Source organism: Anoplolepis gracilipes, chromosome 2, assembly GCF_047496725.1.
Source record: "Anoplolepis gracilipes chromosome 2, ASM4749672v1, whole genome shotgun sequence".
Taxonomy (NCBI): domain Eukaryota; kingdom Metazoa; phylum Arthropoda; class Insecta; order Hymenoptera; family Formicidae; genus Anoplolepis; species Anoplolepis gracilipes.
The window spans coordinates 14,715,550-14,739,000 of NC_132971.1; the positions used below are offsets into that span (position 1 = coordinate 14,715,550).

Consider the following 23,451-nt stretch of genomic DNA (forward strand, 5'->3'; position numbering starts at 1 on the left):
GTGTGCATTTGCGCGTCGTATGACACGTTTTTCTTTAATGAAAATAATTAGAAAATAGACACTCGTTACATAGAAAATATACAGACCTCGCGACAAACGATTCTATTATTCTGTACACGCCAATCACAGAACTATCGCTATCCGCGAATTCAAAGTATGGGGTGTCTCAGACATCGTGCATTTTTTCTTGAATACTATAAAGAAAGATTTAGCTTCCTTTCTTTTCTAGTGGAAAAAATAAAGAAAATTTTTCTGCGTTGCAAAAATTAAAATATAGAGGTATGATAAATTACTTATAATTAACTGAACTTTCCATTCAAATTCAACTTACTAAACTTTTCTCTCGCGACAACAAAATTTTTCATTTTTTTTTTATTAAATTAATAAATAATTATAAAACTAATTTTAATAAAATAAAAAAATTAATTTTTGTATTTTTTACTTTTATGATATGGACATTTGGAATAAATTACGATCAAGTTTTCCCTTAAAATATTGAAACGCCAACAATTCTGAAACAAAGTAATAAAAATCTTGAATTAAGTTTTACTACAATTTTGATTAATTGAAATTAAAAGATTTTAAACATGAAAAAAAATTTTTTTTTTACATAAATTCTCAAAATTATGCTTTGTTTTTAATAGAATTTTAATTCAAAATTTATAAGAAAAAAAATCTATATTAAATTCGCGGGAGACTCGAGAAAAAATACGCGATATTAGAAACAATCTGTACGTCGATCGTAATACATTCTATGTCGCGGTAATCACATGAGCAGGCATAAGCGAGAATTTTAATAAATACGCTAATTGAAATTCTGCAACAATATTTCTTTCGCGCAACATAATGAACTTTTGCGCCCTAAAACTCACATTTCGAATGCTCGAAATAAATGCAGCCATTTCATCATAGCGTTTAATCGAATTCAACGTCGCGCTTAATAATAATATTTAGCTTGCCAGAACAATATATGTGATGAAATCCAAAGCATAATCGATGAGATTCACGCGCGTTTATTCGCAATACATGCGAATCGAGCTCGTTTGCTGCAAAGCGAAATGCGAGGATGTGTCGTGAAAGCAGGATGTCGATGCGGCCATGCGGGCCGATTAGCGGTAACGCAAATGGATCATCATCCGTATTTCTGCTTTTATCTCTTGCCTTTTTCGTTTGCGAAACGGCGAAACGTCGATCGGGCTTTGTCGATCTCGTCACACTCTCATCCACTCTTGTTTCTCTTCCCTCGTCATCACGATCGATACATCGATCATAAGTATGACATCGGATTTTTGACGAGACCCTTGAATCGCCCTCCCGCCTCCGTTTACAATTATGTTTGATATTGTAACATGGGTGCGGCCAGATTGGGATGATGGGCTGTATTCATTCTCAGAGCCGAGATGCTCTTGTTGTACCATTCGTCCTCCGCTGACATTCCTGAAAGGAAAAACCACGTTTTTAGGCGAACATGTAATTTAAGATTTGATCATTAAGAGCCTGAATAGACCTGGCTTAGTAAGTTCTCTATATGTTCTTCATTTCTAAATTATATTTCTACTTAAAGTACCATAATAAAAACGAATTAATACATAAAAATTACATTACAAGAATATAAAACATATTATTTAATTTTGCACTATTTTATACACTAATCACAATGCTTATTATTTTACAGATAAATAATTTTTAAATTATGTGGATAATATATTTGATAAGATTATATATAGATTTTATAAATAATTAATTTTGAAACTATTTATAGATTATACTTTTATTTAATTCTGTCATTTAATTTTATCAGATTAACATAAAATTGACAAAATATCTATTATGTTAAATGAAGAAGAAGACACGCAATATTAAGCTTTTACGTTGATTATAAAAATAGTTGCAGCCTATACAAAGCAAATATTATCAACAACGATTTAATTAATTAAACACCCGTGATACTGTTGTCTTAATAAATCGATGCTAAATGTCACCTGGCTCGGAGCCCCGAATTTCTTTTTTCTCCCGAAAGAATCTCGAAGAGTGATTCGATTTAACGACTTTCCGCGGAGCTTTATCGAGTCTGCTAATCGGTCAATTTGCTATCGCATTAAGACGTTAAGGAGAGAAACGTTAAATCATTAAGGAGAAACGGCGAAATTGCAAGCGGAGCGAAGCGTAGAGCAATCGCTCGCTCGCTCGCGCCGAGTAACCTCGACAGGCAGGCAATTCGCGAATAGTCTTGATTCGATTTAAAAGCGATATTCCATCTCGCGCCGGAAATGGTGTAAGACGGCGCTGGGGGACGGAAATGGAGAGAGCGTCTTGGAGGCTGGCGGGCAGAGTTCTCTCGTGCTCGGGCGTCGGATTCGCGCCATTTCCGCTCCGGATTTTTACGGAATCATTCGATAACGTTAGGTCAGCATCCGCGAAAATGGCGCGGAAAGTCGCAGAGAAGCTGGACGAGAAAACGAAACCGAGCGAGGTCGAAGAAATTAGTTTATGTCCGTTCCGCGTTCTTGCACGAGATCTTGCAGAAGAAGAATTGACATGTGTGTGATAGTTGAAAGACAATAATCAGGTACAAAATAGGTATGTGTGTACGCTCATTGTGAGAAAAACAGTTTGTTTAATAAAAAACTTAATAATTATTATAAAATCATTAGAAATGACGTAATTGTTAATTTACAGGGTGAGAAGTTGCTAAAACTAATACTGAAAATATCATTTAATAAAGAATATTTGGCAGTTTTATTTACACATAGATTAAGGACAATTGGAAATATTCTTATCATTTAATAAACATTTATGAAAAATGCTAAATATCGACAATTTTAATGATACATATTTTTGAATAGCTCAAACTAATAAGAAAATTGACCAAAGTTAAAATGATGAAGAACGATGAAGAACATCTCAAAAGAGATGTTACTTAAAGGTTTTTATAGTTTCCAAAAGAGACTTGGTTTCTGTTTCAATTTTAATGCGCACTTTAAATATATATCATTAAGATTGTTTTAGCATTTTTATAAACATTTATTAAATGATAAAAATATCTCCGATCTTTAGTATAATAAGACTATCAAATATCTTTCGTTCAATATCTTTTGTTAGAAAATATTTTACCTTTGTTGCTTCTTATGCTGATTAGTTTCATCAACATCTCATGGGACACCCTGTATATGTTGGCTTTGCAAAATGTCACAATTTTTATTCAATTTTGACGTTTCTAATAACATCTGGCTATCATATAACTTTCTTGCTCTCTTTCGCAAAATTAATTATTAGTTACAGCGCGAAATTATTTGTAAATACAATTTTGTTTTAAGTTAGATTCTTTCATTTAAGATATTTTTATATTCTAGTTTAGGAAACTTATAGAGTACTTTGCAAATAATCGGCTGAGAATGATTCAGATTTAGATTCGAATGCAACAACGACACGATCGATTCCCCGCAAAAAAGTAAAGTCGGTTACCTTCAAATTCTGGAATTAAAGACATTTACATGATCCTTGACCTAAATAAGAGCGTAACGCGCAAACCATTCATGTCGCTCATTTTACGCACATGCTCGCATCTAAAGCACTGGCGTTGCATTATTTATGACTCACCCATTGCATCTTGTCGCATACCGGTGACGGCCGACATATTCGACGCTGAATGCGACATGGAGAACGGCTGGGTCATGCTCGGATAAGACGTCGTGCCCATCTGAAACACGGTTTATCACGATCAATGATGTTAATAATTTGATCAATTATTTTGAAGAGGGAAAACTAACAATCAGACGTAAAGATTTGCAATTTTATCACATTCCTTGGAATACGTAATTCTTTCTAATTAAATAATATTATGTCGCGTTAAAAATTTATCATTACATTCTGTTTGAAAAATAGACGCGCGATTTTAATATTGCGTGTAATTAATTTTTGCGGACAATACAAATGAAATCTGCGATATCAATGAAATTATACGTGCGCGGTTTGAGAGACTATTCTGAAACAGCGGGAAGAAAGTAATGCAGTAATTAACGGGTATGAAGTATAATTATCGGTTATAAGCCACTCTTACATCTCCACTCGCCGGGAAAGGCAAACGCGAAATCGAATGTGACGAAGGGGATATATGGTTTCATTATAAAAATTAAACGCGTAATATACGTTCGGAACTGATGGAAATTAATAATGCGTCGCGGTGTCTATTTCCTGACCGTAATCAATTTTCCAACGTGTTACGTGATCCTATATAATATCACAATTATTAAATACAATCTGATGAAAATAGAAAGAAAAAACTAGCTCCTCTCTTAACTATACCATTTGCATGGTATAAAGGAATAAAAAATTTATTTTCTCTAATACTATTTTCCATCGATACTTTTATCAATTTTATTATGAAGAGTAACTATTAATTATAAAATTATTTATTATAAAATAATTATCCTTTATTTATTATGTATATATATATATATATATATATATATATTCTTGCTTTTAACATTATAATTTAATATTGTGTATGTGTGTGCGTGTGGCTGGTACATTATTATTAAATATTTCAAAAATTCTGAAAAAAATATACCCACTGCCGCAGAAAACACTTCACAATTTATTTTCTTCCAAATTTAATAGAACATTCACAGGAGGATAAAGAAAAAAAAGAAAAAAAAAGAGAAAAATCGAATTGAAGACTGTGTAAATATAAAATATAAGTTTCTTTTTTCCAAAGAAACCGATAGACACGCTCGCGAATTATCGGCTCAATTAAAACGGTAGGCATTCGGTAATTCGGCCGACCCAACTAATCAGCCAAAATGCAATTTAGCTATATCGACCGATAGCGATGCGCCGGACATACACGCTCAGATGCACTCCAATTTAATACCTCGGTTAAAATCATTAACGAGAAACGCGAATTCATTCGCAATATGTGAACTTTCAAAAGCGGCCAAATCTACTGTTGTATCGAAATTCTTAGGTAAAATATATCGGTATATTTTTTTCCAAATAACGCATTGAGATCTCAATCTATTTTTAAAATGAAAATATCTGTCTATTTATAACGAAATATTTTCACTGCTTTTCTATAACACGACTAATTGCACATTAAATAGATATATTGTGGTAAAAAATGTTCGACCAATTTTTCCGAACCTCAATTGAAGCACTATGAAATATTTAAACAATTTTAATCTTTTTTTCTCTTAGATAAAATTTACAGTAGTTAAACAAAAAAATTTTTTTAAATATATGTATAATGTAGGGAAGAGACAATATCTTTTGTAACTTTTTGTTTAAATAATTTTGTTTACTAGTAATTTGTTTATATTATTTACTTGCCATTATTGAGGGTGTATCTTCGCGTTGAGTGTATTGGTGAGCGTGCAAAGCGGCGGGTATCGATAATAATGAAATTTCGGAAGCGTCCTGCGCGTCGTAAGGGAGCCTCACCTGGGGATAACGATTTATGCCATTTATGCTGTTGTGAGGATGGGGGTAGGGTTGATAACCTCTGCTAGCACCAGGATAGATATTCCTCATCATGGCACCTTGGCAGGCGGGAATTGGTGTCAAAGCCTTCTGCAGTTGCTTCTCTTGCTTCCGGTATTTCGCTCTTCTGTTCTGGAACCAAACCTACGCAAAAACAAACTTGCATGAGCGAATAGGTGCAATCGTACACAATAATTAAACGATTAGTATAATTGACTATCTTAATTTCACTGTGTGTATATTGTTAGTGTTTCGACTATTAGATTCTAACTGTATATTATTATAATTCTTTAATTGATGTAAATTCAATTAATATATGTATTTTTTTATTAGAGAGAAAGAAAGTTTGACAAGTTTTGCATAATTTTACATTACACAAACAATTAACAAAACATACGTTAGAGTTATTTTTTCACAATATAATTTTTATATTGTATTTATTCGTTTGAATCGCTTCGAAGCAACTCGAATCTATGTATCAATTGTTCTGGAAGCGTTTCACTAATACATATTCATTCTGTATCAGAAAGGAAACATATCAACGTTCGATTCGATTCCATGGTTTTACAAATTATGAACTTATTTCACTCTAAAGCTTCAAAAATTACCTCTCTTTCTTCCTAAAAATATTAGTTTTATACATTTTCGCGAGATTTAAAGATTAAAAGATTAAAATATTATAATACACAACCTTTATATATAATACAAAATTGCGGCCAAGAAATTAACAAAATGATATACAATAGTACAAGAGTATCTAAGAATTAAAGTACTTCAGTACAAATAAATTAATGGTCTGAAAAAAAATGTGATAAATCTGTTGGGCCAAAAAGTAACTTCTTTTTTTCTCTTATCTCTTGAACGGATCCTAAGTTTATCCCCAGCAACCCAGGGTGGTTTACCTATCGCCATTTTGCATCGGGCAATTTCCATTGTTTCGCGGGATTAGTAAACCCATATTGGGGCTTGCCTGAGCCGCCACCGGCGACTCACCCCGGCATCCACACTGGCGCACGTTTCCGCACCCCGGCCCACCACTCCTCCCCCTTTTACTCCCTCATCCACGTCCACCCCCGTAACCCCTAACAATCTCCACCCTCACGCCCTACCCTACCACCCAACCAACAGACCCCTCTTTCCAACGGCCCCCGCCAGAAAGAGAAAAGCCTGCGGCTTCTCGTCCCGGGTCGGGGTTGTTTCCACCCTTACCGGTGACGTCACCGGTGCCACCCGATTGGCCGATGCCGCGGCGGTGACGTCACACCGGGCTCGCTCATTGGCCAACACGTTTTATCGACATTTCTACTGTGCACCCTCTCTCATCGCCGCAGAAGTGGGTGACACGAACTGGGGTGGCTCGAACCGGGTCTGTTCTCTCTCAAACTCTCACTCTCTCTGTTCTTCTTTCCCTCCCTTCCCTTTCTCCCTTTCTCTCTTTCTCTGTTATTCTCTCATACTCTCTGTATCCTTCTGCCTTACTCACTTCCCAGCTCTATCACTCTTTGTGTGGAAGCATGGCGTTTCCGAAGAGTGTCTTGTGAAATATCCGCAGCGATGTTCTCGTATCAACCCGAGTACGCAGGGAAAAAATCACTATGTGTTCGCAGAAAATAAATGAATTTTTATTATAAAAATTCGAACAGTCTCATTTTCGTTTAATATTTTTCAATATCAGCAACAGCTTATTTTTACAGTTTTAATCTTATTTTACTATTTGGTTAATGGTTTTACCTAGCAAAACTGCAGACTTTATCTTGAAAAAGAACTTACACATACACGCACATACACACTACGCAATATATATGATATATATCGATAAATATAATATTTCTTAAAATATGTATATTTAATTTTATTAATTAATATATTAATAACATCAATAATATTAATTCTTTCTTTGTTGTTTATCTTTATTTCTTGAAAGCTGTATAGTATGTAAATATATATAAAATTTATGCAAAAAAAATGAATTACACTATTTAATTTGTACAGAAAATATACAGAAAAAATATATAACAAAAGTTGTTGAAGTCTACAAATTAAATAATTAGAAAAAAGACACAAAAAAATTAGAAAATGAGAATGCTTCGAGAAATATATTATTTGGAATTATTTTTATTTTTCACACTGTTACTTTTAAAAATATTGAAAACTTAGAAACTGGTTTGTTATTAAAAAGTTTCTAACTAAGTCAAAAATTTTTCTAAACTCTGTGTATTAATTAAAATAAGAAATTTATTTTAGCTTGAAAAACAAGAAAGAATTTTATAACTATTTTAATTAATCATTTCTCTCAATTAATTATAAAGTAATTTTGATGCTAATTTATTAATTAATCCAGCAATATAACATCAAATGGCAGTCTGATGCGATAAAGGTCGTCACCTACGTCAAGATCTATCTTGCGCTAACCCACGCTGAAGAGATCAACCCCTACGCAAGAAATTAATAGTTCATTAGCAGTGGAATTATTTTCGCTAATGCTCTTTCTATTATAACATATTGTAATGTCTCTTGACGATATGCTCAAACTTTGTATAAATAATGCCTTGCAAATTTCATATACGAAAAGAACATAACAAAAACAGGAAAATATATCATTTCATACCATTACATATAAAATATTATATATATATTTTAAAAATATGTTAATAAAAAAACTAATTTATATTTTATTAAATTTATTTAACTGGTAATTAAACTATAAATAGATATGCATATAGAACTCGATGATATTGGGTGGCAAACAAGTTTTTAGACAAGTAATTTTGCAAAGTTACAATTGATTCTTAGATTATCTTAGATTGCCAAATTAATTAGAATCAAATGTCACGAGTTCAGCGAATCAATTTTAATTTATATTAAATGTTGCGATAAAATAGATTGCTTAGAAGAAATAAATCGCTATAAGGCGCTATAATTTAATTATTTAATTATCTGTACATAAAACTATAGACACACTTTACAAAACAGAATAAAAATCCCTAAAATAACAATTGTTTTTATATTGCGTAAGTAAATAAATATTCAGAGTTATCGCCAAAAAAATATTCAAATAAATAAAAAATATTAATAATACATTTATATATACATATATATAAACGATCATAAACGATCTTGCATAGGAAATTACGACGAATGAAGTTCTGTAGTAGAAACGTCCAGATATGCCGAACGAAGTATATATATATATATAATGAAATCTTATTTAGATTAAGTTCTTGCCGCGAAATTGGTTAGAATCCGGGATTACTTAGTGGAGAGAGACAGAGAGTACTCAATTCGGATATGAAATATTATAGAGAATCGCGGTGCGATTATCGGAACAATAATAATCGGAATATTAATTCTAAAATGAGTGAATTTTGAATCCAGATCTACGTCGAAAGGAATCGTTGGAGAAAGAGCAATTGTAAATCACAGCGGAAATTATAGAAATTACCGAGTTTGATACTTCTTTTTTAATGGTATTACATAAATTTGCAAATAAAATGAAAGAAATATTCGCGGCGAGAGACGGGAGCGATACACGGTTCTGAAGGTAAAGCCACATTTGAAGACTCTTAACAAAGGGCTTGATTAACATTTTCATGACGAGCATGCATCGTTCTAACTCACATGTATGGAAATCGCGGAACGTGCGAGAGGCAAGTCGCATAATCAATCTCAATCCACATTGGAATTCTCGTCGCGGGACGATTTACAATTGCATAAAACACACTTAGCTTTCGAATAATCTGGCATTACAGGGACCACATATATTAGTCGCTAGTAGCGTACAAAGTTGCTAATTCTAAATATATAGAAAATATAACACGTTGAAATATCAATTGAAACGTATGGTGCTATTTTAAGAGTGTAATGTATAACGTTCTAAAAAATATAAAAATATGTAAACATATAGAATGTCATATAATATCATAAATATTTTTTAAAAACTAATAAATGTATTCAGTATATATTTTACATAATTAAATCGTGCATTTTGAAAGTAAATCAAATTCTAAAGCTCGTTAAATCACCCGAGGCATGAATAGAAATTAATGCGAAACCTATTTTAACGAGATTTTCAAAGTTGGATTTGTATCCGTCATATATATACAAACAGAGAGCTCGATTGATTATCTTTTGGACCTCACATTTTCGCGAGGAGGGTTTTCCAAAAATTCTCAATAAGAACTCGATTCCCATATTTGCCGCTTCCCCGGTATTTTTTCGTGTACATGCTTGTATTTCCGTCGTGTATATGCAAATGACATTGTCGACGCTTCGTTTAACTTGATACCGTGTGTTTCCGTAAAATCTAAAACGGGACGTATCTTCACTATCGAGAATACTGTTGCGAATAGATACATCTATAACGTATATATACACACACAGAGCATTCGAGAATTGGTAAAAACTGGAGATAGATAGGTGGAAATTCGCAATCGATTTTTGTCAACAAAAATAACGAACGTAGATAGATGATAGATTGTGGTTAAAAATATTAGAAAAGTCAAACACTTTTTGCGAGAGGCAAAAGAAAATAATTACACATTGATTATCGTTAAAATAAAAATTTACTTCAAATGCGTAAATGTGTATTTTAATTTAACGCCAAGTTACTTCGTCGGTTTAATTAGTTTAACGATGAGGTTTGAGATATCCAATATTTCTCGATATCTTTGTTAAATCAACATTGATTCGAAACTTTCGACAGCTCTTCGTTTACCAAAGTTAGCCAATGTACATTCTGTACATACCGTATACGCATTTACGGAGGGGTAGAATAGGTTGCCCGAAGAGAGATCCGGTAAAAGGGTGATTCCTTTTATTTGCCTCTTCCCTAGAAGAGCTTTTCGAGAACATACTTGCGCGCTCGCGTCCCTCAAGGCGCGCACTCTGCAAGAACTGGAAAGCTAAGAGTTCGTAATTCAATAACTGCTCTCTCTCCCTCTCTTTCTCTCTATCTATCCATCTATCTACCTCATCCTTCTCCATCGTTCACTCATAGAGAAAGATAGAGAGAAAGAGGGTGAGGTAGAAGAGAGATGGCTATCCCACGGGGAACGTGGCTCAAAATGTCTACTACTTTGAGGACCGCGACCGAGAAAACTATCCTCCCCTGTATGCCTGAGAGAATACTGCACTCTGATAGCTAACCCACATACTAGCACGAGAAAATGTGATACACGGGTAATGGATTTCTTGTAAAAGAAAAAGAAGGCAAGAGCGCGTAAGACCTGTTAATATAATGATATACTGCTTGCGCATCCATTTCGGAAATTATGAATATGACGACGTACAATTAAATGTACTTGTGTAATTTCTATACAGAATCAACTTGACAATTATTTAGTCTTTTTAGAGAGAAACAAGCAAGTAAAATTCTCTTGTGATTTTATATTAATAATCACAATCCATTTCTTTTATAAATATTTAGTTATATATATAATTAAACAATTACAAATGCAAAAGTAATGTTTCAATATTTCATCATCAAGTCGCTGATGTAATATTTGACCAAAAATATTTATGACAATAATGATAAATTATAACAATAATAATAAAAAATTGAGTAATATTCTATGGTGAGAAAATAATTCTCGAATTATATTACACAAGAAATTCTATTAAAATTGGAATACTGTAGGTCATCAAAACAGAGTAAATTTTATAACAAAAACATATAAATTTCAAAAATTATTATTCTTAATGTAATATATATAAATACAATCAAATGTAATTAGACGTAAAGTAATAAATACATATTTACATTCTTTTATATTCTTTTACATTTATATTTTTATATTATTTCTTATATTTGCAAACTTATATAGAATTTCCCTCTTTCTATTTAACCTTGTAGTATTTTTAAATAAAAAAATTCAATTCAGTTTGTCTAGATATAGAAATTGTGTATTTATTGATAAGTTCGATGAAATTTAAATACTCTCGAATGCGTAAATAATTGTAATTATTTATAAATTATTATTTGTGTAACCGTAAAAAATGTAAAGCCAAAGAGGACACTTGCCAGCAATTTTTTTGCTACTCTCATAAATTTTCCTGTTTCCTGTCAGATAGGAAGCCGATTTTCTCGTAAAACGCTCGACAGGTAGGTAGGCTTCGATCGGAAGTCGAATCGAAGTAAAAAGGTCGAATGAAAACTCGGCTAACTCAATATCGCGGAACTCGGAGTCTCTCCTTTCTTTTTTCCTCGGCATAATGGGATTTCTTGTGCAATGATTCGAGAATTATTCTCTTACCACGAAGTGTTACTCGATTTTTTTACTATTATTATTCATTATCGTAATAAATACTTTTGCGATCCATATATATTATAGTGACTTGACAATCAAACATCTTTTTTTGCGTTTGTAACTTTTTTTAATATTCATGTAAACAGGATGTAATTACCAGATATCCTTTATGCAAGTGGATTATCTGGCTAATTTGGAAGTGATTTTTTCTCAACGAAAATATTGAGACATCAATAATTTTCGAATTAAGATTGAAAAAGAAGAATTTTTCGTAAATTAAACTTTGTAGAGTTAAACGATTAACACAGTTACATTCTTCGATTAATTATTGAAGTTTACTTTTTAATAAAATTGTAATTTAAGGCTTACTGTTAGTTATAAAAATATATAATGACAAAAATTAAAAGTTTCCAGAAAATGATGATCCATTTCGACATTTTTGCTGAGAGAAAATCATCTCCAAATTAAAATCAGAGAATCCGCCTACATAAAGGCTATCTGATAATTATGATACATCTATAGTATAATTAAATATTTTTCCGACTCTTAATAAATCTTTTAATAAGAATTTTATTAAAATAAAATCTAGTTTAAATAAATAAAAATATCAAGTTTTGTTATCAATTTACTATCTATCTGTAGAGAAATCTAGAATTAGAAATAATTTAATACCAAACCTATTCTATTTTCGTTTGTAATTATCAAGCAATCATGGAAAATATTCACTCCGCTCGACCAAGTGTTTTGCTTTACCTTCCTATTAAATTTATTTGCATGCTTGTGTACGTATACGTAGCAATACATCTTGCTACCAAGTTTCCTGCAAACCTCACTCGAAATGACATAAATGGACGGAAACGATCCTACACAAGGTGTACCGTGTTTCGCCTGGAAAACGCTCATTCAAGGTGCACTAATTCGCGCGCGTGCGTTTGCGCGTTTAGAGAAATTGCAAATCGCGTAGCGTTTGCGTCATCATCAGGGGTGAATCTATGTACTTATATACAATCTCTTCAAAAGATCCTCAGAGAGAGAGTATTCCTAAAATAATTCCCAATTTCTTAAAAATAGTTCCCAATCATATAATCACTGTTTAAAGAGTATGTTAGATGTTATATCTAATAATTTATTATTAATAATTAAAAGTTCTCAAAATTGCATATTAAGTACTAGCTACCCAAGTAGCACATGTTCGTTTTATAAAGGTTTTATAACGTTTTCTAAACGTATCTTTTTGTATCAGATACGTTTAGAAAACGTTTATAAAACGAACAGTGCTACCTGGGTATTAAATACTATATTATTTGTGCAAAATATATAGAAAAAGATATTTTTTAAAACAACCAACAAGGACAAACGATAATTAGTAAATCTAGACTGAAAAAGCTTACGCTTATGTATATATCGTCCTTTATTGCTTATTATATGGAAAAAAATTACAGACACCAACGCATCTCGAGAGCAAAATCCATCTTTTTTTTTTTTAACGAGCAACATCGTAGATGTAGAAGTCGTTCCTTTAAAAGCTCCCGCGCTAGTCACGGCATTCTGTTTCCTCAAAGATAGCGACACGGGCCGTGGAGGCGGCGAGGACGAGAGAGAAATAGACGGCGAACGAGGGTGGCAAAGTTGAGATGAGTTGGGCGCGCAGGGGGTTGGGTGACGCTGTACCGGAGGCTGCCATTATATCTGAGCCGCCATTTTAAATTGAATTTTCTCCACCCTAGATAGATCTGAAACGTCTCAGGCTTGCCGGGCTCGCTATTCCTTCCACTACGAGACGAGGATGAGATGGTGCCGGGGCGTCGGGGAGAGTTGGGAAGAACGTCGGGAGAGACAAGGGCCCCCCTTTCTTACGTGGCCGCCATCCTACCTTTTTCTTCCACCGAGAACCCCTGTTTTGCGACGGATACCTTCCTAAACCCAAACCGACCTCACGATTCCTCCAGGGGACGACGAAATTTTCCTTCACCCTTCGCGTTCACGTAGAAAACGGTAAGAGGGTGTCTCTAAATTTTGCGCTGATATTTATGGTTCATCGATATCATTTCATATGAAATAGAGGTGTATTGAAATTGATTTATAATTAAACCATTTACTATTAATCATTTTTTAAATTTTTAATTCTACTTTGCAAGATTAATTAAAATCAATGCTGCTTTAGCGTTGCACTCAAAAATATGATTACTGAATTACAATTTAAGTACTTTTTTATAATGCACCGATAATTATTAACATAATGATTAATAGACTCTGTGTTATTTACGTATATTGAATGCATTATACATATAAATAAGTGATTTAATATTTGAAAAAACATCATGAAAAATATACAGAATTTTATTCACTTATTAAAATATGCAGAAAAAAAAATCCAAAAAGAAATACAAAATGAAGCAAATAGTAAGAGCTAATTTAATGCGGTGTAAGAAATCAATGGGACCAAAGAGTATATATTTTGGTCGAAATCACGAAAGTTTCCTTATGCGAGACGAAGCTATCATTGACTTGAGAGTAGCCGAGATGCGCAAATCCGCGAGCGTTAATTACAGTGCGCGCTTTGCAGATTACAGGTAATTGGGCGATTCTGGGGCAGCCGCGCGCCGGAAAACCAGCGACTGGAAATGACATTTAAAACTGCGAGCCTCTCTCTCTCTCTCTCTCTCTCTATTTCTCTCGTGTTTGAGGTCGGAACGAACACAGGACCATCCGCCGCGCGGGTTGTGCACCTCCTCGCGGCGGACACTTTGTGCATCGGTTATAACCGGCGAGCGACGAGCGCAAACCGCGTTTTACTTGGCATCGCAGTTTAACAGGGTTAAGTCGCGGCGGTTCCCGGGCTTTTAACTCAAACAACACCCCGTTGCATTATATATCAAAAGAGCGCAACGCACCGGCGACTGTTTTAATATGTACCGCTCGCTCGGAATTCGGGACTGGTACACCAACCCCGACATCTCCTCGTCCTCCTCTTCTCCTCGCCCTGTTCCCGCTTACCTCTTTCTCTCTTATTACCAAATCCTCCACCCTTAATGTCATCACAAACCGCACCACCACCGTAGTAGAACTCACGTTTTCATATATGTCGAAGAAATTAAAAATTTGATTACTATAACTTTCCACGAATCATAATTTTTTTCTTTATGAGAATTTATGTTACCACGTATAAAATGGAGGATAGCAATTTTAATATACGTTTTTAAATGCTTCGATATTGAAAATATGAAAAGTCAAATCTGTCTCACAAGACTCGAGTAAAACCAAAGATACTGTACGTATATTGTCCAGTATTTGCCATAAAGATTCTTTCGATTTTATTGAAAAAAATATGTTGAAAACCATCTTCGTCCCCTCTGATCAATTCCACGACCCTCAAAGAATATAGGGTGTCTTGGATCGACATTTGCGCGCGTAATTTCATTTTGTCACCCCACATGCATCTTTGATTCAATTACACAGTGAGTCACAGTCAAAAAGATAGACAGGAGATAAGTATGCCTACAAACTTTTCGGCAATATAAAATATAATCTTAATGGTAGACTGCAAAAAATCTAGTCTCAAACAATCGTTTGCTGATGGAAAAAATACTGAAGAAAAAAAGTGCTAGTAGCCAAAAGAAATATATTAAATTGCAAGAGTGAAAAAATAGGCATTTTGCAAATACTTTGCATATTATAATGACTTAATGACAAGTGACGTGTCCTCGCATCATTGATTGAGAAAAGAAACTGTTTAAATTATCAGACATTCATGCACTATTTCAATTTAAATTTTCTTGTAAAAAATATATGCAGTTAAAACAGTATCGATAATTATTATTGATTTAATTAAAAATCTATGTTTTTACTCGGGACGTCGGATCCAAAAAATCATTTGTTTTACTCTTAACTGCGAAAAGCAGCACACTCACCTGAATTCTGGCCTCGTTCAATTTGGTGGTCCTCGCCAATTCCTCCCTGCAGTATATGTCCGGATAATGAGATTTTGCAAACGCCGATTCCAATTCTGCCAGCTGCTCCTGCGAAACAATTGAAAAGCCGTGGTAAAGGCCGATTTGAGCTACCCGGCAGGAAATTTCGGCGCGATACGAAAGATTAGGACTAATCGAAATGTTATTATCGATCACAGAGTTCGATGTTCCACTGCAGGAACGTACATTTGTAAGAAATCTCGCTGATGAAAAGAATATTGAAGAAAAAAGGTGTTAGTTCATAACACACACACATATGTTAAATTATTCGCACAAAAAATTATTCACACAAAGGACACGTGTTAAATTATTCGCAAAAATATTAAAAAAATAAAAAATTTAATATTTTCAACGTGCCAACCTGTGTAAAGGTAGTCCTGTGTCGCCGTCGGGCGGGTGTTGGACAACTAGCTGTTGTAGGTGTGTGACCAATATGAGGACTAGAGGCGCAGGGGTCAGGCTTTAACTTTTTAAAAGCGCCTTCTGCTCCTGAAAAAAAAGAAGAAATATTTCTTGAATATTTTTATAAAACCATCTAACAAAAATTTACTCAATAGACTACGATTGAAAAAAAAAAACTTACATTTTCTCGTATTTGCCTCGTATTAAACTGAGATAATGTTTGCCTATACAGTCGATATGACGATAGATAAATTTCAATTTTATTAACATTGCATTAGTCAATTGTATTGCGTGTGGGTTTATAATTACTTAATAATTTCATAAATTAAATTGTTCGCCGATTGCGCTTGAAATTATTTTAATGGCATATTAATGTGCATGTTGTGGCCATCAAATAATATATTGAGTAGCAAAATTGTATGTCGAACAAATAATATAATGCAGCAATGTATTAAATTATTATATACACTAAATTTTATTCATATTTAAAAGATTATCTCGTTAAATGATTCATTTTCAGTAATGCAGAACATGATCGGGTTGCTCTAAGGAACAATTTGCATTTTCTCTATTTGGGAGATTACACCCTTACTAGCGAAAAAACAAAATGAAAAATTAAATGCGAAACGAAGAATTCTCAAAAACAAATTCGTATTAAAACAAACCTGTATAATTCCGTGGAATGTTTGAATAATCACCTACTTTGACGAAAGGTGCCTCTCGTGAAAGCGCAACACGAACTCTTTTTCCGCGGCCAAACCGAGTTACGTGACATTTTCCCAACGTCAACGCGATAAACAAACTCCGTTAACGACACCGGCTGGGAACACCTCGCGCGCGGTCAACACTCTCCGCAGACGGCCGTACACGTATTGTTCATCCGTTAGACGACGAAAGAGTCGGACAGGAGCGAACCGAAACTCGATTTCCCGTATCGCTTTCATCGTCGGAAAATTCGATATTCCACGGAAAGCGCGCGATCTGTCGAACTTTCGGACGCGCGACAAGGTCCACGGCCGCCGCCGCCGCCGTCACCGCCGTCGTCGTCGTCGTCGTCGTCGTCGACGACGTCGACGTCGTCGTCGGCATCGTCGTCTTGGTTGTCGGCGCGACACGGTGTCGCGACGCTGGCTTTATGAACGAACGTAGGTACCTACCGGGGTCGCACGGTCCCGGGGTAAGCGTGGCGAGCGAAGTCCCTCGCACTATGCTAACTTGGTTAGGGCGTTAATGACCTAATCATGTTACATGCTGATTCAATGTTCAAGGATGAATGCTGTCCACTTTACATACCTTGCCCGGTTACCCGGTGAACGAGGAAACTCGGTCAAGTTCAGCGAAGAAGGCGAAGGGCCCCATCGAGACCATTCCTTTCCCTTATTTTACCATGTTTTTTAGTTACTGTTTTTTTTTAATTTTTTATATTAATCTTTTTTATCCAAAATTTTTTTTCTCAAAACATTTTAATTTTCGAGAAATTCTCGTCGACATTATATTCATTAAGACCATATATCAAATGTTTGTGAGAACATATATCAATTTTTTTATATATTTGGGAATATAGGTAGGTGAAACATTGAATACATATAATTTTTCTTTTTTTTTTTAGAGATTTATATATAGCACAAGAAAATAAAGAGAAATAAAAATTTGAAAATAAGAGATTAAAAAAGAGATTTCACGGGGCACATTCAACCATATGTAATCACGCGCAATTAAATTCTGAAAGTTGTGATAACGCGGACTGGAAGGAATACTTTGTTCCATTAAAAGTATATTCCATTTTAACGCAACAAAAAGCTCGTCCTAATTTTTTGTACGTGAGTATAGATTGAAACGAGATTTTCATAAATGATACGAAATGAAATTAATGTCTCATAAAAGGTATCGGCAAAAAAGTGTTTTCCGCGATCTTTATGATGTCGAAATGAATTTTTCCTATTAATTCACGGTATATAACAATGGGATATCGACCCATTTACGCAATGTATGATTCTTTTGTATAGTACGGAAAATATTGTTATAAACATTCTTCACAACTATTATTCTAGAGATACACAAACTTATAAATATTGATTTTATAATATAATTATAAGGAAGCAAAAAGTTTATTACTGGATTGTAAATTTAGATTCGTGAAATATATTTGTGCATTGCTGTTTCAATTTGTTCGGGATTTGAATCCGTTTTTATGCAATTACAGAGTTTTTCGATTGCAGAAAATAGGTAAAAAAAAAATTACGGTTGTCGGTTTTACATATCTTCAATGTATGTATATAAAAATCTGCTGAAAAATTATATCCTAAATTATATTTGTTAAAACGAATACACTACAAACCAAATACAAACATTTATCAAAAGACTGAAATATTATTACAATCAGATAAAATAATCCGTTACCGTAATACAATTGCCATTTGTAGTTATAAACTATAAACATTATGTAAAATATACATGTATCATTAAAAACTTCTCTCTTAAAAATGATTTTCTGTAAGTAACAAAAATTAAAACTTTAAAGAAAAGAAAACATATTAATAATATTTTATTTATCGGCAAAAGAAATATTATATATAAATAGTTACAAAGATTTCTTTCTATTATATTTACTTCGTATTTCATTAATAGTTATACCATTTAATAAATAGTATTACTTTTTAGTCACCATGATACAGAACTAGATAAAAACAATTTCTTCTCAATGAAAAAGTTATTTTTGAAAAATAAGTCTCCCACTCTTTCTCTCTTACAACTTTTTATTTCAAACGGGATTAAAATAATTTTATGTTTCACAAGAAGATATCTTTAGGGATATTTTTTATATATTTTAACAAAATTGACAATTAAAAACGAGACACTTTTAGTTATAGAAAACATCGTCAATTTTTGATTTTTGGAAACAGTTTAGAATTAATTTTGTCTTCATCACCAAATTGACCAAGAGTTCCATAAATAAAGAATATTTCCATATCTCAGTTTACATCGCGTATATCGTAAACTGCAATACAATGTGATATCTCACGAAATAAATTCATGCAATCGGAGATGAGTAAAGCGAAGCAATGCCAATAAAATGTCGGCAAAACCGTAGGATCCGTGCAGCAGTTCGCAGCCGAGTTAACCCTTTGTTGGATGAAGTTACAAGCTGTTCGCCGACAAGCTCGACGAGCGACACTCGAGAAAAACGCGGAGAAAAGAACGCTGGTGCGAGGGTGCATTGTGGCGCCGGTGACGAACATCTGCCCCCGCAGATTTCGGGAACAGTCACAGGGAGGCAGGGGGCAGAGTGATAATTAGCGATGATTTTAACGAGGTGACACGCGCGACAAATGACACGATTTACAAGATTACTATAATGCGATGGCCTTCTCTCGACCTACAGCTGCCATCCGTCGGCATCTGCTGTCACATTAGAACGCATTATCAGTCCAGCGGAAAGTGATACGAGCGTTTCCACAATTCATTCGGCGCGATGCCAATTTGATTCTTCTCACGACAAACCGCGAGAAATAATTGAAATTCTTATCAATATTCAAATATTCACATCTGCAAGCCTATTTGCCAACATTTCAGAGTTTCATGTGTCATTTGCAGATATATATTTTAAAAAAATCTAACGTGAATATATTAACCTGCTATTGACAAAAAGATGTGTCACGCATCAAATAAATGACTGAAATAATCAACATTGATTCTCAAGAAACGACAAATAATTGTAAATTATTAAAATATTTAATAACAAATAGCAAAATGGCAGCGCAAGAGGGTAGTCTTTTTCAAAATATTCGACATTATATTCTTCGAACATTCTGCATATGCAACTTAGAAAAAAATAGCGAAAAAGAAAAAGATATAAAAAATTAATTCAAACTATAATCAAGTATAAGTTTTTCTTCTGAAAAGTCTTAAGATTTAAAAGGCTAGATAAATAAAAATCTTTTCATATCCTTTCACAACTATTACTATTACTAGAGTTTTAATTTAAAAAATTTAATTATCAAAACATTTAAATCTAAAAACTGAAAAATAGCTGTACATAACAACATGTTTTCTCATGAAATAATTGGATTGAATGAAAATACTTGATCTTAATATTTACATATAATACTTAAGAATCACATATCGCAATGTTGTCAAAGATTAACGCGTATAAAAGGCGAACACGCGGAACAAATTAATTTTTCTCGAGTGCAGTTGGAGGCTGACGACGTTACGGGTCACTCAACAAGAGCCGTACGCGCCTTTTAAGGAGGATACGGGAACCGCGCGCGCAGAAGACCGTCGCTCGAGTACTTTTAATACTCGGGAGAACGCGCGAGGGGGTTAACGACATTAATTTTTCCCTCCACCGCCGTCCTGTCCTCGTTTTATTCCGTTATCTCTTTTTCCCTCGTCGCGAAGCGGCCCGACGCTGTCGGATTATCATTTGCATGAGAATCCCGCGGTAGTCTCATTTCGTTTCCGGAAACCCTGACCTTGAAGGGTACGACGGAATGTTGGATATCGTGATTTGCAAATCGGTGCCACCGTGTGAAATTCACATTTACGGACATAATAAATGGCGCAAAAAATTCTAATGACTGCCGTGTCGCGATAGACCTGTTGAACTTCGTACTCATCAAGTGCCAAATCTCTCTCGCTTAAAAATGAAGATACGCATTCGAGTAAATTCTAATTAATACTTCAGTAAACATACGGAATCAATGCAAACAAATCTTGTTAAAAATGGTTTAGGTTCTTCGACAGTATGAAAAAAATTAATGAATTAAAAGACACAAATATTACTTCACGTTTTATTCTAAACTAACAACAATCCCATAATATTAAAGTGCTTTTAATTAATTCAAATACAGTATAATTTTTATATATATGTATACGAGGAATAATTATATTTGCATTTATTTTGGAACTATGCAATGATTAATCACTTTGCACTTAATGAGTACAAATTGACATTTTGAGCGTATAAAACACACATTATGAAATACGAGTCGCGATACAATAACAAGAATAAGAGGGAATGAGAGAGATGAGCCCTTTCATTCGATCCCGATCCCAAGTCTTTCGACTCGTCGAAATCGGGCGCGAGAGACTCGTCACTCGTTCAAGCTTCGTCCGACGTTTCAAGTCCACCCCATTAACGCACCCTCGTTGCTAAGCTCTCTTAAGCCCTACTAGCACATAATAATAGTCCATAGAACAGGTACCACCATATGTCTGGACCACCCGACCCATTGTCAACACTCCGGACCGATCGCCTCGCCAGCGTGAACGCGTGCTCGGGGCTCAACAAGCGGAAAATACGTCTATCTCGAGATAGCACGATGCCCATTTTTCTCGATGATATAAAAACGCGACTTCAAAAGTTACAAAAGTGTGTATCAAATTACAGAACATCTCCAAAAAAATATGTAACATGTTATCATATTTTTTATTACAGATATTGTACGTCAAAAACGATACTATAATAATGAAACAAATATCGATATATAATCTACTTCTTTCAAGTATTATAAAATCATTAATTTCTATTGATAAAATTAATTACAAATTATATATTTTTATTTGAATAAAAATAAAGAAGATACCAGCGAATAGAGTGGTTTATATACCTTGTTTGAAATACAACATGTATTCCAATGAATGTGCTTATAATATAAGACAAAAATTATTACTGATATTTCCAGTTTTCATCAATAAGAAAAAAATAACAGTCAACATACATTCTAATCTTTCCCAATTAAAGTAATACTTGTGCGCTTATAAATAAAGCAAGGAACAAAGATGAATAAAAATTTATTCAAATAATAGATAACGAATAATAGAGATAAAGCATAATTTATTTGTAAATGACATTTGCATTTTTATTTAAATAAAAATTTATTCGATTAAATAATTATTTAAGTAAATTCTTATTTGAATATTATTTAATTAAATATGTTCTTATTATTTTTTCATTCCGACTAATATGAACAATATTATCACACTGCATTATCAAATATTATAATAATCATTATATTATTCATACGTTTCTTTGTTATCGAAATAAGATCTTTTCTATTAAAAGCTAAGAAAGGAATAATTTTAATCTAATAAATTTTTTGTCAATCGGTTTCAAAAATAATTGCATGTAGAAAATAAAATATCTTGTACATATGTATAATAAAAACTATAATAGATAACAAAAATGAAAATAAAAGTAACAAATAATGCGTGCTAATAACGAATAATAATGCAAACAAATAGTACAAATAAAATTTTATTCAAATAACAAAGTAGATAAAAATGTATTCGAATAATGCCCACTTCTGGTCAGAAATTTATTTCTCTATTAATATGAAATAATAATGTGAGAACGAATGGGATCATTGAATTATTATCAAAGCTCGCAAAAATGGTACTCACCGACAGTCGTGGTGGCCCCGACACTGCTTCTACCAGGAGTCGCGGCGGGCGTCGGCGGGCTCGCCTCCAGGCCCTGATGTACCCCGTAGAGACCGAAGTCCTGCTCATTCGAGCTGGCGCTGCTGCACTTTCTCTTCTCCTGATTGTGATTCAGGTGGAAGCTGTCGTTCTCGACCAGGCCAACGCCGAGCAAACCCAGATTCGGCCTGAGTTCGTCCATCAGCTTGTTCTGTCCGCAATTGGCGGCGGCCGCCGCGGAGAAATTAAGTTGTCGGCTGAAGATCGCCGGGAATATGTTGAATTGCTGGTGATCGAGGCTGAGGGCAGTCGTCGGCAGGGACGAACCGCCACCGCCGCCACCGCCGCCACCGCCGCCTCCGCCGCCGACGGAGGTACCACCGACGGAACCGACGCCGCCCGCACCGGGACCCCCGGTACCTCCGGACAAATCGTTAGCCAGGGTGATGCCGGGGTAACCTGGTCGAGGTAGCTCGTATTAGTATCACCTGAGTGAAATCCCGACTATCTACGAGGACATCTTTTAACGCAAGTCTGTGATGAGGGCGCTTCGCGTCCGCTCTGCGAATACGCACTGCGTTTTATCCTCCTCGAATCGACACACTGAAAGATCCTCCTGAGAGATCGAGGACTATGGTGAAGAGCGACTCGTTATCCTCCAGCAATTTGTCAGTGACTTTAACGAAGGGTTGAGTGGCGAGAAATTTTTTTTTTCTTCTTTTTAAAATATCTTACACTTTTTCGAAGTATGTGCAACGGCTTGTTTGGAAAGAATAATAATATCTTGTATATGATTTGTTATATGTTTAACTGTCCAAGGAGATTAGTCGAGCAATTCTAAAGACTTCTTTTTTTTCAAACATTCTCTTTCGAAAACACTTGTACAGTAAATGAGTCTTTAGTATCACTATTATTGAAAGTCTTTAATATGA

General features: G+C 34.3%; 1 protein-coding gene across 2 annotated transcripts; it reads right to left on the bottom strand.

Moving 5' to 3' along the window:
- Positions 1-471: 471 nt before the first annotated feature.
- On the bottom strand, positions 472-22,971 carry LOC140676518 (homeobox protein unc-42). Of its 2 annotated transcripts, none has more exons than XM_072911649.1 (6): positions 22,502-22,971; positions 16,056-16,183; positions 15,635-15,742; positions 5,329-5,622; positions 3,601-3,700; positions 472-1,437 (listed from the first exon to the last, which is right to left on the bottom strand). In XM_072911649.1, the coding sequence occupies exons 1-6, from the start codon at positions 22,719-22,721 to the stop codon at positions 1,331-1,333; spliced, it is 957 nt and encodes a 318-aa protein (XP_072767750.1). In that variant the 5' UTR covers positions 22,722-22,971; the 3' UTR covers positions 472-1,330. The 2 variants fall into 2 exon arrangements, with proteins under 2 accessions (XP_072767750.1, XP_072767749.1); XM_072911648.1 differs by having other exon boundaries at positions 476-1,437; positions 5,440-5,622; positions 22,502-22,824.
- Between the last annotated feature and the right edge of the window lie 480 nt (positions 22,972-23,451).

Coding starts and splice junctions, on each gene's coding strand:
- LOC140676518 (XM_072911649.1), bottom strand. CDS start 22,721: ATGGACGAACTCAGGCCGAATCTGGGTTTGCTCGGCGTTGGCCTGGTC. Junction 16,184..22,501: donor CGGGGCCACCACGACTGTCG/GTGAGTACCATT, acceptor CTTTTTTTTCAG/GAGCAGAAGGCGCTTTTAAA. Junction 3,701..5,328: donor AAGATACACCCTCAATAATG/GCAAGTAAATAA, acceptor ACCGTGTTTCAG/ATGGGCACGACGTCTTATCC.